At 40.3% G+C, this 14229-nt stretch overlaps 1 protein-coding gene across 1 annotated transcript in view; it reads left to right on the plus strand.

Annotated features, from left to right (window-relative positions):
• Positions 1-553: 553 nt before the first annotated feature.
• The window catches only part of SUSD5 (sushi domain containing 5), a gene marked incomplete at its 5' end in the record, with an annotated part of 42706 nt that continues 29030 nt past the window's right edge, over positions 554-14229 (plus strand). Inside the window, 2 exons of the mRNA XM_082479573.1 lie at positions 554-647; positions 9443-9620. Of these exons, the coding sequence (XP_082335699.1) occupies positions 554-647; positions 9443-9620 (272 nt within the window). The remainder of the gene's footprint in view (positions 648-9442; positions 9621-14229) is intronic.

A 14229-nucleotide genomic window follows, 5' to 3' on the forward strand; every position in this document is an offset into this window, starting at 1 on the left:
CGTCCCTCCGGAGATGCACAGCTAAGCCCACAAACTCACCGCGTGCCAGCACCAGCTATCTAGCTGCCCTTCTCCTCTCAGCCAGGGATTTCTTCAGCTCGCTGCTTGTCCTTTCTTCCCCCCGACCCCCCCCCTCCCCTTTTCTCTCCCTCCTGGCTTTTACGTTTCTTCCACCGTGATCCATTAGGTATTTACCGACAGGGTAATGTGACTTTTCACACCGGCTCTCTGCATGCACTGCCCTGCAGACTGGGCTGGATAAAACCTCTCCCCAACCCCAGCTGGCCGGACATCTCCCCCCCCCCCTCCACCCCCCCCCCCAAACCTTCCCCTCCCCTTCACACCAGCCAAGCCAAGGATTCCTCTCTCCCTCCCTCTTTCTTTTTCCACCCCTCCCGCCTTCAGTGCAAACCCAAGAAGCAGGATCCTGCCGAGGGGAAAGTGCTCCTTGAAATCATCACCGCAGACCCCGCTGCGAAAGTGCAGAGGAGGAGAGAGAAAAAGCCTCTCGGGCAGCCAACCTCCTGCAGCTGAGGGCTTTGCAAGCAGGGCAATGGCTTCAGGCTCTCAGAGGTTCTCTCTCACCTTTCTCCAGGGCGTGGGATCTGTCTTCTTCATCCTTCAGATCATCTCTGTTCAGGCTGATGGTGAGTCCCCCATTCAGTTTGGGCTGGGTTGCTATGGCTGGAATGAGAGCTGTATGTTGAAATGTGTTACTGAAAGAAAAAAGAAAAAACTTCTTTTTTTTTTTTTTTTTTTTTTAATAAGAAACTTAAATACACGCCCTGGTTTGGGTTAGGAAACGTCTGATTCAGAGGTTTTTGAGACTCTACAAATATCCCGGGGTTAAGCAGAGAAAGGAAATAAGATCCCAGAAGGCTAAGATTATTTTATTACAACAAAACGACAGGATAGTGAACTTTTCCAGAGGAAATAAGAATAATAAAACAAAGCCAGGACACGAATAAGAAGACTCAACTATGTTTTAGGAGGGCTCTCCTTATAATTAAAAGCGTCTTTTCTCCAAAGAAAGACATCTGCCCACTTCAGATGCCCCCCAGTGTCAATGTATACGGGCAGGTACTTGAGGAAGAGAAGACGAGAAGTCAAAGGCTTTTACAACCTTTTCTGTTTGGTACCACACACGCTGAAGATGACCGCTCACCTTTCTGCACGTGAGTTTCATCTGCACTTCACTGCCGAGGGATGTGACCAGGACATGAATTTGGCTGAAGCAACCAGTTACTCTGAAATGGGACTTTTTGCTCACTGATGATAATCCTAAATAGCTGCATCCCTTAAAAGTTTCCAGTAGCCTATTGCCCTTTTAATGATTAAGCCCGTATTAATGATGACCAACTTGCCTTAGCAAAAACCCACAATTTATTTTCGAAACAACTGTGCCTTTTCCTGGGAGAGCAATGCTGAATGGCCACATTTTTTCACTTTCACAGCTGCGATAGATTTATGCCTGATCACAGGATTTATTTTTTTTTTTTGTATACTAATCCTTTACCATTGATGTTTGCTGCATTATTCCAGGGAACAGATCTTAAACATTATAGGGCAATAAAAACCTCCTCTTTTTGTTCTCAGAGTATTTTCCCTCTTTAACCTAAATTTATTTCAGCTGATGACAAAGTATGGCAAAGGAAAGAGAAAATTAATCTTGCCTGTATGTTTCTACCACTTAGTGTAAAATACCATTTATACAACAGAACCCTGTCTCGTAAAAATTTGAAGAAAATTACTTTTCATTAGGAATAAAGGAAAATAAATGTGTCAGGCAACTGCACTTTGTTGCAGTAGGCAAAACTGTGATTCTGATTTTAGGAAATACTCCTTCCCTAGCAAAATGCCTCTGAAATGAGGAAAGAAAAAAAATGCAATCCCATGAAAAAGCGTTCTCCAGAGAACTTAAGAAAAGTGGACAGGACAGGAATAATTAATTTCCCTTGCTAAGAATGCTTCATCTGAAGAATTACCTTATCTTTTCAAGATCACCTCCCAATTTGTATTATTTCTATAGAATTAATGGAAACTTCCTGGTTCCTAAATAGATATCCTCTAACAGAGAAAGGGAAAAAAATGTTGGAGATAATTTTAAGGCAGAGTTCATGACAGATTTTAATTGTCATTCAACAGTTCGTCAAATTTACTTCACACATGGTAAAGCAATTATAAGAATTAAAGGGTAGAATATCTGAATTATACGACAGTGGTAGAGCATTATTATAATACTGTAGTTTCCATTTTTATTTAACTTCTACGTATCATTGTGGAAAATGTGGAAGTCCTCTATTAACATGCTCTTCGGTGTGTTCTCCTAATACTAATATTCAGGCAAACAACTGTAACTCTGTCCTATAAACCATCTGGCTTATTATACATTGATACAGAAGAAAACACTTTATGCAAACTTTAAAATTTACCACTACACGTAGGCGTCCGTATTTAAGAAGATCTAAGAACACAAACAGGATTAATACTTTCTTTTATAACAGATTCTGGCCTGATCCAGTCAGGAAACCACCTCCTTGTTTGCGTAAGTCGTAGGTAAAAATACAATTGTGCTACTCTCTAATACATGCAAATGTCACTTAAGTGCCAAAGGACCGTTCTGGGTGACACGTATGTATGTGTGTATTTGTTATTTTTAACTAAAAGTAACTGACTGTTTTGCAAACCGCTGAAGGGATTTTGAATTCACCTTGTAAAAACTCTGTGAAATTCAGACTGGCCCCTGTTACGGGCAAACCTCCGAAACTGGTTACAATATATTTCCCTAAGGAAGACTTTCGCTTTATTATCTCGCACACAAATAATGACAGAGAGCAGGTAATAAAACCGGAGAACGTCGAGGTCTGTTGAAGGTGTAAAGCCTCGAAGCTTAATTGATCTCTTTTGACTAGTATTTACCGTAGCGCATATTGCTGTAGTGCAGATAGACTCCAGAAAGACCAAGGTAAACGTTGGAATAAAAGATAGCTTTGTTTCGCTTTGCAGGTTTCTTTTTTAACGATTGAAATGTGCTAGCTCATAGCTGTCGAGGTCATGGTCGGACAGACAGAAGGCTCCTCAAGGGCTTAGTCCTGCTCTGACTTACCATGGCGTACCACTGCTGTTCATGCGGTTCCTGGAGAATACCACAGGTTATCGTGAGGGGTCTCAGTTGCACCAGTGCAAATGCAGGTTTTGGGGCATTTCTTTGTGTTCGCGCTGGAGTAGGAGAACAAGGATGCGGCTGCATGCATGCTGCACAGGAGTCTCTTCCCTGCTTCTTTTTTTTGACTCTCTCTTTTGTCTCTTCACGGCAGCTAAAATACCCGCGTGTATGAACCATAGTTTTCTGCAGAGTCCTTGCTCTGAGACAGAGCGTGTCAGCAGAGAAGGATGGCAGTCATTCGACCTTACTAAGACACTCCTGAGCAGGGAAAAAAAGTGCTAATTGCAAAACTTTACTAATTATTCCAGAGAGAAGTTGGTCTGTTGACTAAATTTGGGTTACATGGAAGACCTATTGGTCAAGCCAGTTGTCTGGTAGTGACCATCCATAGTGACTGCAGAGATTCCAAATGGAAGGATCCTGAATCCAGAAAGCTAGGCACAATTAGGTGAGGATCATAGAATTATAGAATGGCTTAGGTTGGAAGGGACCTTGAAGATCATCGAGTTCCAACCCCCCTGCCGTAGGCAGGGCCACCTCCCACTAGACCAGGTTGCTCAAAGCCCCATCCAGCCTGGCCTTAAACACCTCCAGGGACAGAGCTTCCACAACTTCTCTGGGCAACCTGTGCCAGTGCCTCACCAATCTCAGAGTGAAAAATTTCTTCCTAATATCTAATCTAAATCTACCTTCTTTCAGTTTGAAGACATTACCCCTTGTCCTATCGCTACATGCCCTTGTGAAAAGTCCTTTCCCAGCTCCCCTGTAGACCCCCTTTAGGTACTGGAAAGCTGCAATAAGGTCTCCCCGGAGCCTTCTCTTCTCCAGGCTGAACAACCCCAGCTGTCTCAGCCTGTCCTTATAGGAGAGGTGCTCCAGCCCTCTGATCATCTTTGTGGCCCTCCTCTGGACCTGCTCCAAGAGGTCCATGTCTTCTCTGCAGGATCCGGGCTGCATATTTCTGACCTAGAACCAGATATGTCTGATGTCGAAGGTAGGAATAAAACCTACTGTACTCTTTCCTTTGGCTTGCTTTGCACCCTTTTTGTAAAGAAAAGGAAAAAAATATGCTTTTTCTTTTCTGTTCTCTCTAGACACTAGCATTTGAGTAGCAGGTGTCTAAGCATTTCAGGCTCCCACTTGCAAAACAGCACATATGTTTGCATCTTGCAGAAATAAATATATAAACAATTCCAACTATTTGATCCTAAAGCCTGTAGTAAAATTAAAATTTAAGCTCCAACTAAATTTAGCTGAGGAGGAACTCAAAGGTGACCTTCCATTTTTGCTATTTTTCTGATGATGTAATATTTTAAGCAATTTGAATTAAATAAGACATCATTCACTTTAGTTTCTCACAGAAATAAACTCTACATTCATGAACACTAAACAGAACTGGTAATTACCCAAATCTCTGTCTGTAATTGTACAGTTTTACTAAATCCTCCACCCTTACTACTATTACAATCATGGCCATTGTTACACACAGCCATGGAAATGGAAATTAAATTGCTCTTGAAGTACAGAAGTGACCTTCCCTTCCCCTGCTCTCTTTTACCTCAATTTGAAGTTTTTAACATTTAAGTAAGAATAAATTGGACTCCAAATTTGCACATCTTTCAGCACTTTTATGTTGTTGGAACTAATTAGGTTTCATCCTTTGAACTAGTAAGTATCATGTCATGAGATCAGCACACTGGGCATGCATTTTAAAGTGATTTCAGATTACATTATTAGTGAGAGACATTTTTATTTCAAAGTATCTTTGGCTATGCAGTTTAATCTTTCTTCTTCAAGCATGATGCAAAACCTGCTGAAGACATGGAGAACTTTGCACCCATTTCAATGGGCTTTGAACCATGTCTATACACCTCAAAAGAACTTTGTGTTGTATCTGTGACTGTATTAAAATAAATTAGCCAAACTCTGTCTTCTTGGTAACCCAGAAAATTCTGCTAATTCAACTGAGATTCCTAAAAGTACAATAAAACAGGTTTGGGGCTGGTTCTATTTTTGAAGAGTCCCTTTTTTGTGCTTCCAAATATCTGATCGTAGATGTCTGTTCAGTTGTGAAAGTATAATAAGGTGCAGTTGTTAGAAGCTGAGTTTAGCAAAAGTTGAAAGTGGAAATAAGGTGGAGTGAGAGTAATGAACCATTGGAACAGTTTACTATAAAGTGTGCTGTAAATTCTCCATTACTTGGAGTCATTGAATCATGACTGGATGCCTTTCGAAAAGACATGCTCTAGTTCAACCGTGAATTTTTGGACTCAAAGGTGGAATTACTGGGGGAAATCTACAGTCTAGTTATGCAGGAATTAAACAAGGTGTTAAAAATGAATCCTAGAAGCCCCAAGATCTGTGCTTCTATGAGCATGTTTTCAATCAGGCTATATTGGGAAACTCTTAAGTGAAAACTATATTCAGCTATTGCATGTTGACAAAGTTTTAGTGCCAATCAATAATAAAAAATATTCTTTTGTCAATATATCAAAATGTAATCAACGTTCTGTAATAATAGTGATCAGATGATGGTAGAGGCTACTGATATAATGTAGGCTAGTTATTAAAGAAAGGCTCTCTTTGTTTTCAAGTGTGAATTTTCCTTGAGGTATGAGCCCAGCTGTTAATTAAAAGTAGCAAGAATTAAGTCTTATCATTGGTGTCTTACCAATGACATTAAAACTTTTTCCTGGTTTCAAAAGAGAACCTGAAGAAACTTACTGTGACAAAGACATTTTCATTATGAACCTGAAAAATTCAAGGTGGGTGTTACACCTTCTGGACAAAGGCGACTTTCCATGGATTTGCAGCTTGATCTTGAAACCAAAGGGACTGGCTTTGTTTGAAAAGGCTTCAGAAAAGTATGTAGAGTTTTGGGAATAAATTTCCACATCACCTGTCTCATCATAGCATTATGGGAAGCAAATATTATGGGGCAGAAATGAAGAGAGAGGGTTGCAAAGGAACTCAAACATGGTGGCTGCTCAAAGGTACCACAGCCAAAGGCATACTATGTTCTTCACACAAATAAACACAAAGACATAATCCTTCCATCCTGTGCCTTATGGAAATAGAGCACAGTCTCATATAAAACTGCACATTTAAAACAGAATGGCAACACATCTTTTGATTCTATCTCAGAGAGAAAATGGATTTCATCTACTCCACACTGTCATAATGTGCTAGAGAGAGAGGGGATACCATTTGAATTTTTCATAATCCCCGTACCGAAATTGTCTGCGATATCATCCAGTATGTGAGATAAACTTTTTTCTTTTTAAACTTTATATTACAACTAGCAGTGATAAAATTTTTACAAATACTTAACCAGGAACCTTCGACCCCAAGCTTGAAAATGATATGACTTTTGTGATTAAAAGTAAGAAAAATTCAATAATTGAATATGTTAGCCATACCACCGTAAAGGTGCAGAACTCAATTTTGGAGTTGTAGTCTTATTTATTATCAGAGGATTTCCTGTTTTGATGAGCTTTAGTATTTTTCCTATTATCGTGCTAGCATGTCTCCTGTATTTTTTTCCTGTAAATGCCCCTCAGTAATGTGACACAGCTCAGGATACTGGGGATCTATCTGTTCCGTTGGTCAAGTGTCAGATAAGCGAACCTTACTTGCTGTTATATTTTCTAAGTAAGAAATTAAGCAAAACAGAGGGCACATCTTAAAAACTGGGCAGATAGCCACAGAGCTTCTAAAGCTTTGGGGAAGATTCCCAGGTTGGTCTGGTAAGTGGCTCAGCCTTTATCCACTTCTGGCTAACCAAAATTTCCTATAAAGCAGTTCACTGTAATTTTCTCACCCAGTATGTCCTTCCTAGCTTGTCCTAAAACCTATTTGCCTACACAATTTGGATGTCCCAGATACCTTTTCGAAGGACAAGACTGTTTTCAACCAGTATCTTCATAGTTTCTAGTAAAAAGTTGATTTATCTTAAGTACTAGCAAACCTGTAACAGTAGTTAAGGAAAGCTGTCTCAGCCTCAGTCTTGGCTAGCTAAACTCCTCTAAAAATGTAATTGCCAATTACTGGTAAAAAGTCTAAATGATGAACTTAATTTCTTCTAATTATAAGTAGATGGAACTCAGTCCTTAATGGTTTTCCTTTCTTTAAGTCATCTAACTAAAATACAAATGACTGGAAAACAGGGCTTACTGCTGTGTCAAACTAACATTTGTGATTTAAGTCAAGTCATACGCTGCACAAACTTGCTCTATATGTCTTTGATGATGCATCTCAATCCTGACAGCCAAATTGTGAAATGTAGAACATGGACAAGTTTTAAGTTGGGACAAAGCCTCAGTAAAGCATTACATTTAATCCCTGCTTACCTTAACTAATGAAAGTTGTTCTGCAACTTAGGAATCGTTTAAAACCATCATCCTTCTGCTTTTATTATCTCTCTCCCTACCCCACGCATCTCTGCTTTGTTGATTCATGGCTTTGGAAACAACAGCCTGTGTTAGTCATGTGCATTATTTGGGACGTTCTGCAAAGAATCCTGAGGTTTTGGTACTCAGGACTGTAGAGGCTGGCTTTTTTTCACTGCTCTAATTACAGTTCATGGTATTGATTATAGTTGAGAAGCAAGAGACAATGTAGTCTAGGGTTTAGGACACTGATTTGTGCTTCTTGGTCGCATTCCTTGATCAACTGCTGCTAACTGCATGAGAAAATCACTCTGGGTACTCTGAATTCTTGTTCCTTCTCATCACTGCTTGTCCTGCTTATTTAATTTGCTATCTGCCCCAGTCAGGAAGACTTCTTACTGTGCGCATGTAGAATTCCCACCAAAGTAGGAATCTTCATCAGGAGCCAACTGTGCTTGTTAGCTAATGTACACACAAACGACATCTTTACTTGAAAGAAACTTTGCTTTTTCTTGTTGTAAGGACTGTGATTCTTGCAGTGGGTTTAAACTGTGCACAGGCGAGAAGAGAAAGCTGTCAGGGACAGCCCTAACCTGTATCAGTTCCCTATATTTAGGATTATATTCAGATTTATCGATTTGTTGAAATAATATGTGGTGGGGGTGGCACTTGGTACAGAATTAGTCTGAATCGGTTTGAAGGAGTCCTGACATTGGTCAATATGTCCTATACATAGTGAACACTCGGTATGTGCTGGAAGCTATGCCCTGATATAACCATTACCACTAATCTATTTTTGAAATAACACATGATAAGTGTTTCCAGGCGTTTAGTGAATGAACAGTGCTTGAAAGTTGTCTTTCTGCACCTGCAAGCAACTTTAATCTGTACCTTTGAAATTTAGAAGGTATTCTGAGGGATGTTATCTTCAGAAAGATGATATTAGCGGCAGTTTACATGTCAGCACTGTAAACTCTCTCATTGTTTATTTCTTTTTCTGGAGACATCCAGCTAATGTGTTTATTCCATAACCCAGTAACTTCTCAAGCTTTATTGCCAAAACCCCAAATGCCCTGTTCCAAGTTGCCAAAACCTTTAACTTTCACCCTTACAGCTTTTACAGTGTTAGATAAATTAAAGTAAAATAAACTAAACTGAAAATAAAAATAACACAAGAAATCGTTATGCTAAATATGTTCTCATGCTCATTCAAAAAAGCCTTCCATTAAGAAAAAAATTCCTTCTGTCCTTCCAGAAAGATATGAAAACAAAGTGGCTTTGCAGCAGCGTTTAGCACAAGTTGCCACAGAATTACATAGTTTTGATTTTAGAGAATAACTATAAAACGATTTTTGATGTGGAAGAGTGAGTTGCAATACTGGCTTTTAGATTTGTGCTTACTTGATAGATGCAGTTCTTATAAATGTAACTGTAATATGCTGAGTAATGAATTCCAGCGTTATGGCCTACAGGAGATGTTCCTACTCTGACTACACATGTGCATGTAATAGAGTGTCGTGCTTCCTCTCTCCAGATCTTAAGCCCAGACTGGTAGAGGCAAGACAAGCTTATCATATGGGCTGGGAACGAATAGGGTCTTAGCCATACTTGGTTTTCTGTTGACGAACAAAATGAAAAAAAAACAGCTAACACAAAGGTATTTACCGTGTTGATAAAATTTCTCATTCCAAGAAGTAGGTTGCTCATTATGGTTGGGCTTGATGATCTTAAAGGTCCCTTCCAACCTCAGCAATTCTATGATTCTATGATTATAATGACCTTAATAAAAGCAAGGAGACTTTATTTGCTAATAATTTGCAATATTTTTGTTGAATATGTATTGAGTACAATACCATGATGAGTGACATGTCCTTTCTTGGTGCTGCAGGGAAAGTGTTTGCACTTGAGTCCAAGAACAACTCTCAGGGTCTGGATTTAGCTGAAGCTGAGAAAGCTTGTGTTGACCTGAGTGCTCGCTTAGCAACTGCAGAAGAACTGAAAAGGGCTGTTCTGGACTGTTCTTTCGCTGGCTGCACCATGGGATGGCTCGCCGGTGGCTCCACTGGGTAAGGACAACAGCATAACCCTTCTTGAGAAGTACGAATGACAGCTGTCACGAGAGTTTTCCTCCTCGACTAAGACTATTAACTGGAAAACGTGGTCCACAATTCAAGCACCATGACATATAGCTAAATATGCCACTCCCTCCACAGACAGAATTTTGTACAGCTCATATTGCAGGGACACAAATGTTTATCCATTTCACGGATCTGAAGTAATTTCTTCTTCTTCTTTCCTTTTGAATTATGTCACTGAGCTTCTCATGGAAACCACGTATCTGTCTCAGGCATTTATGCATGTCTGAGTTGACAACGGGCATGCATAGGTATGACTTTATATGTACTTAGATACGGTAATACAAAAGCGGTAGAGAGCTTGCTGAGAAAGCTCACCAGGGAGCTGATACTGTCACTCGATGTGCTGAATTGTATTGTTTGAGGTAGCTCAGGTGGCTTGACATGGCACTAGGCTGAGTTTTGTCTTACATTACAGATAGCGTTGCAAGATGTAGTGGCCTGTTACAGCCTCTCCAGGTTGCGTGGTTGCCCCCATAGAGGCCAGTTCAAAGCAGGAACATAGAAGTGCCCTGTGGTGGAAACAACTTCCCTCTGTTGATCATAGTTCCAGGAGGCTAAAGTCAGCCTTCATGAATACTTCAGAAGTTGTCAGTGAAATTTAAGATTTTGAGGACTTATGACCACGTAGGTGCTAGCTGTGTCCCAGAAGCAGCAGAACCCTGTCACCATGTCGCTCTGCCATGGCTGATGAGGGCTTCCCAAACTCCAGCTAACTCAGGCTCATTCCAGTCGCACACAAGTTTAGCAATGTGGCACTGCACTGGGCCAAGCACCTACATCCCAACTGCCCAGTCTTCTCCAATAGGAAAGTCTTCACAGCATGCCTCAGGTACAGGTAGACAGGCTTAGTATTTGACAAAGACACCAAATTCAGAACAGAAAATTCAATTAAAAAAAAAAAAAAAAATGGAGGAGCTGAGGGTTGACATAAAAGTCTCACATCACTGAAGCTGGGACCATACAGGAATAGTCTAGAAGAAGCATGAGTAGATCTGAAGTCTCTTCTCTCTTGAGTCTTTCCTTCATCAGGTTTACCAGCCACAGCCTTAGTGTAATACGTACTTTCATTCCCTTGAGGTGCTTTACAAAGTTCTCGTGTGTTAGAGGGTAATATCTAATCTACTGTCAATGCTCAATGGTGATAAAGTTTTGTTTTATCAAGATACTGTCTCCAGGTTCCTAATCTTTAGTGTATATTGGATTGTGTGACAGTTATCAGTTATTTAAGCAAGCATTGAGTTTTTTTAATATTTATTTTTAACGATAAAATACCGTTTCCAAAGGACAGAAAATTGCAACTATTAATGAAAGGTGATGTTTAAACAACTTCAACAACAAATGCAACTAGTTCCAGTAATCTTTTCTTTTCTTCCCCCAGGTGAAAAAATTGTTTGAAAATTTATTTGTATGCACTTTTAGTCACTAAATAGTTATCCAGAAATCTCTCAGAATGTAAGGCAGTGGTCTAAACCCTAAACATTTTTTTCTTAAGCCAGTTGCTGAGGTGTCACGCAGGCCGAAGAGCCAGGAAAACTATATCCCTCTCTAAGAAGTGCGTGGCAAAGTTATTGTGCAAGTTCTTTTATACAGCCTCGGCGCTAGGAAAGTAAGGAGTACTGACGGGGAGGAGAAGGAACTGTCTCTTTTTTTAATATAAGCAATAACACCAGATAGTCCCGAGAGATCCCCAGATAATTACTGCAGGCACTGGAGCTACAACTATTAATAGACCAGCTGTGGACCTATCCCGGAATATCTCCAATATAAAAATTGGATACAGCGATAGAATTGTACACATCACACCATGACGATGTGAGAATGTACACGTCATCATACTGATGGGAGGGAAAGGAAGGTTTTTCATCCCTTCCAACATTCCGTACTCCATTCCTCCAGTAAACCTGTCCTTAATATGGAAGTCTCTAAACTATTTGTCAGGAAGGATATTGTGGGGGCACATCAGCATGCCATTGCTGCGCAGTCACCACATCTGACCTTCACTGGAGAGCTTCACCAGAGAGAATAGTTCTTCAGAGCTGGAATTTGATGCTTTCTTCTCTGGGAATATTTTACCCATGGCTGGGCAAGCACCAGAATGTATATTACTTGGTTCGCTGAGCTGGATATTTCTGATGCTGGGGAAAAACAGGAAAAGTATAATGCCTAAAAAGGCTGTGCTGGTTTCGCTGTTAGTTGATGCAGCTCTGGAGAAGGAAATAAACGGTTGAGTGCAAAGTGTGCAAATGAGACAAAGGTTGGACAAGCCAAAGTAGAATACGAAGATTTTCAGAGGGATTTAGATCAACAGGCAAAATGATGAAAAATGGAGTTCAATGATAATTGAACGTGCAGGAGGAATATGCAGTCTGCTTGAAAATATCTTATGGGGTTCTGATTTACCTCTATCAGCCCAGAAAAGATATGAGGATATCACTATGGACATCACAAAGAAAACCTCTGTCAAACTGCAGCTGTAGTAAAAAACAAACAAACAAAGAAAGAAGTTGCTCGAGTGCTTATGGAGGGAGATGGAGAATGTGAAAAAAAAAAATATATGTACACATACACATATAGGCCAGTGTAACAGCCTCCTTTGGAATACTATACATATTACTGTTACCACATCTTAAGAAGGGTTCTAAAACAGGTTCAAAAAAGGACTCAAGAATTATTAAAGGCATGAAAAAGCTATTGAGATAAGACTTGAAATATTTTTCTAAATTACTTAGTTAATTTTTAAAATGTATCTACAGGTCTCTGTTTAATACTTTGGGCATTTACTTGATAAATGGAAACATGATAGCAAGGATAAAGGACAGCTGGTAAATAGAAAAACCTCAATCCATACTCTCCTCAGCTGATTTAACACAGAGAGGGGAAAGCGGGCTTCACGGCGTGCCCAGAAGGTTACAGAAGTAGGGAGAAATATTTCCAAAATAAATGACTCTTCACTGTTACTCATCTTGATGGACCTTCACATCTTTAAATGTGATGGCATGGTCCATGGAGAGAAGTGCCCTCCCCATGTTTGCCAGGTCCAAAATCATTCAGGACTTTATAGGTTGGATCTAAAACCTTGGATTCCTCCCAGCAGCTGACTGGCGTCCAGTGCAGATCACAGAGCTTTAGTCCAATATTCTCCCATATCCTCTTGGACCGTGTGCATCAGAAAGGAGACGAATAGGAGGGAACATGATAAAAGAAGTTCCTAATTTCAGGAAGAATGCAGTTTGTTTTATTTATGTGATGCCTGGGAAGTTTCCCAAAAAGTTTGTTTTATTTATTTGATGCCTGGAAAGTTTCCCAACCTTTACCCTGAGGAAAAACGGATTAGACATTGGCAGTAGAAGTAAACACAAACAAACAATGTGAGTGAAGTCATTATAGCGTTGCAGATTTTCTGACACGCTTCAGTCCTCCTTCTACCACATGGACTTAAAACTGAACAGGAGCTCTAGCAGAGATGTAAGGACATTTTCACCTCTAGATCAATTTTTCCAATTTTGCACAAGTCAGTGGTTTGTTCATTTCTGATGGATATTTTATGGTCTTAGTGAATAATTACAATCCCACTCCTAGTAAATATATCCATCACTGTTGGCTGTTGTGTCCTTATTATTATTTTTACAGCCAAATCAGGGCCCGGAAACCTGGGGGAGTTTCTCCTGTTATGACTGAGGCACATCACTGAGTCAGCGTGAGCGTGTTTGCGCTGCCTGCTCTCTGGGCTATACCTCTTATATGGGCAAAGAGGAGAATTCAGTCTGAAGAACTAGCCCAGTTTGGGTGATGGTCAAATTTCTGATGACCCATATGTAAATATGGATCCATATGTAAGCACGCAAAGATTTTGAGATTATAATAAGAGATCCTTTGTTGGATCCAACCAGGTCATTCTAGCCCAGCTCACTTCAAGCTACTTCTTACTTACCCACCACAGTGACTGGTAGAGGTGCTCATCTTTTGCCTATTTTAAGTAAGAAGTTAACAGGGTGGGCAACCAGCTACTAGTTAGGGTGTTAAAAGCCATCGTCCTGCAGAAAGTGATGCTGGTGGAAGAAGACACCAACCTGCTGGTGGAGATGCTCACTTTGCATTCTCTAAACCGCTGCAGTCCCTGCGAACTGGGCTAGCCCAAGCAGCAGGTCTTGACAAATATGATTCACTTCAGCTGATGTAGGTTGGAAATTGCTTAAACAAATAGTTCCCTGCCAGCAAAGCCAAAGAGATGATGAACTTGGTAGTGTTGTGGTTTGAGCAGCCTCAAACAGAACGTCTTTCACAGACATAAGGGGATGTTTTTGTCTTCAACTTTTGGTTGTTCTGACCGAACTAATTCAGAATTCAGGGACATTGTTGGCAGGTCTGAGTGCTTGGAAACTTGTAGAGAAGAGCCCCTGACAAATAGACAGGGGTAAGAGGATAAGGGATAACTTCTTCCAGCAGCCCAGAAGTAAGCCATCTACAAGTCGGTCAGTCCTGAAATGTGTAACTTATAAAGCATTACACATTGTTACATTTCAGGAAATGAAACGTC

This window comes from Vanellus vanellus (assembly GCF_965231255.1).
Source record: "Vanellus vanellus genome assembly, chromosome: 2".
Classification (NCBI taxonomy): domain Eukaryota; kingdom Metazoa; phylum Chordata; class Aves; order Charadriiformes; family Charadriidae; genus Vanellus; species Vanellus vanellus.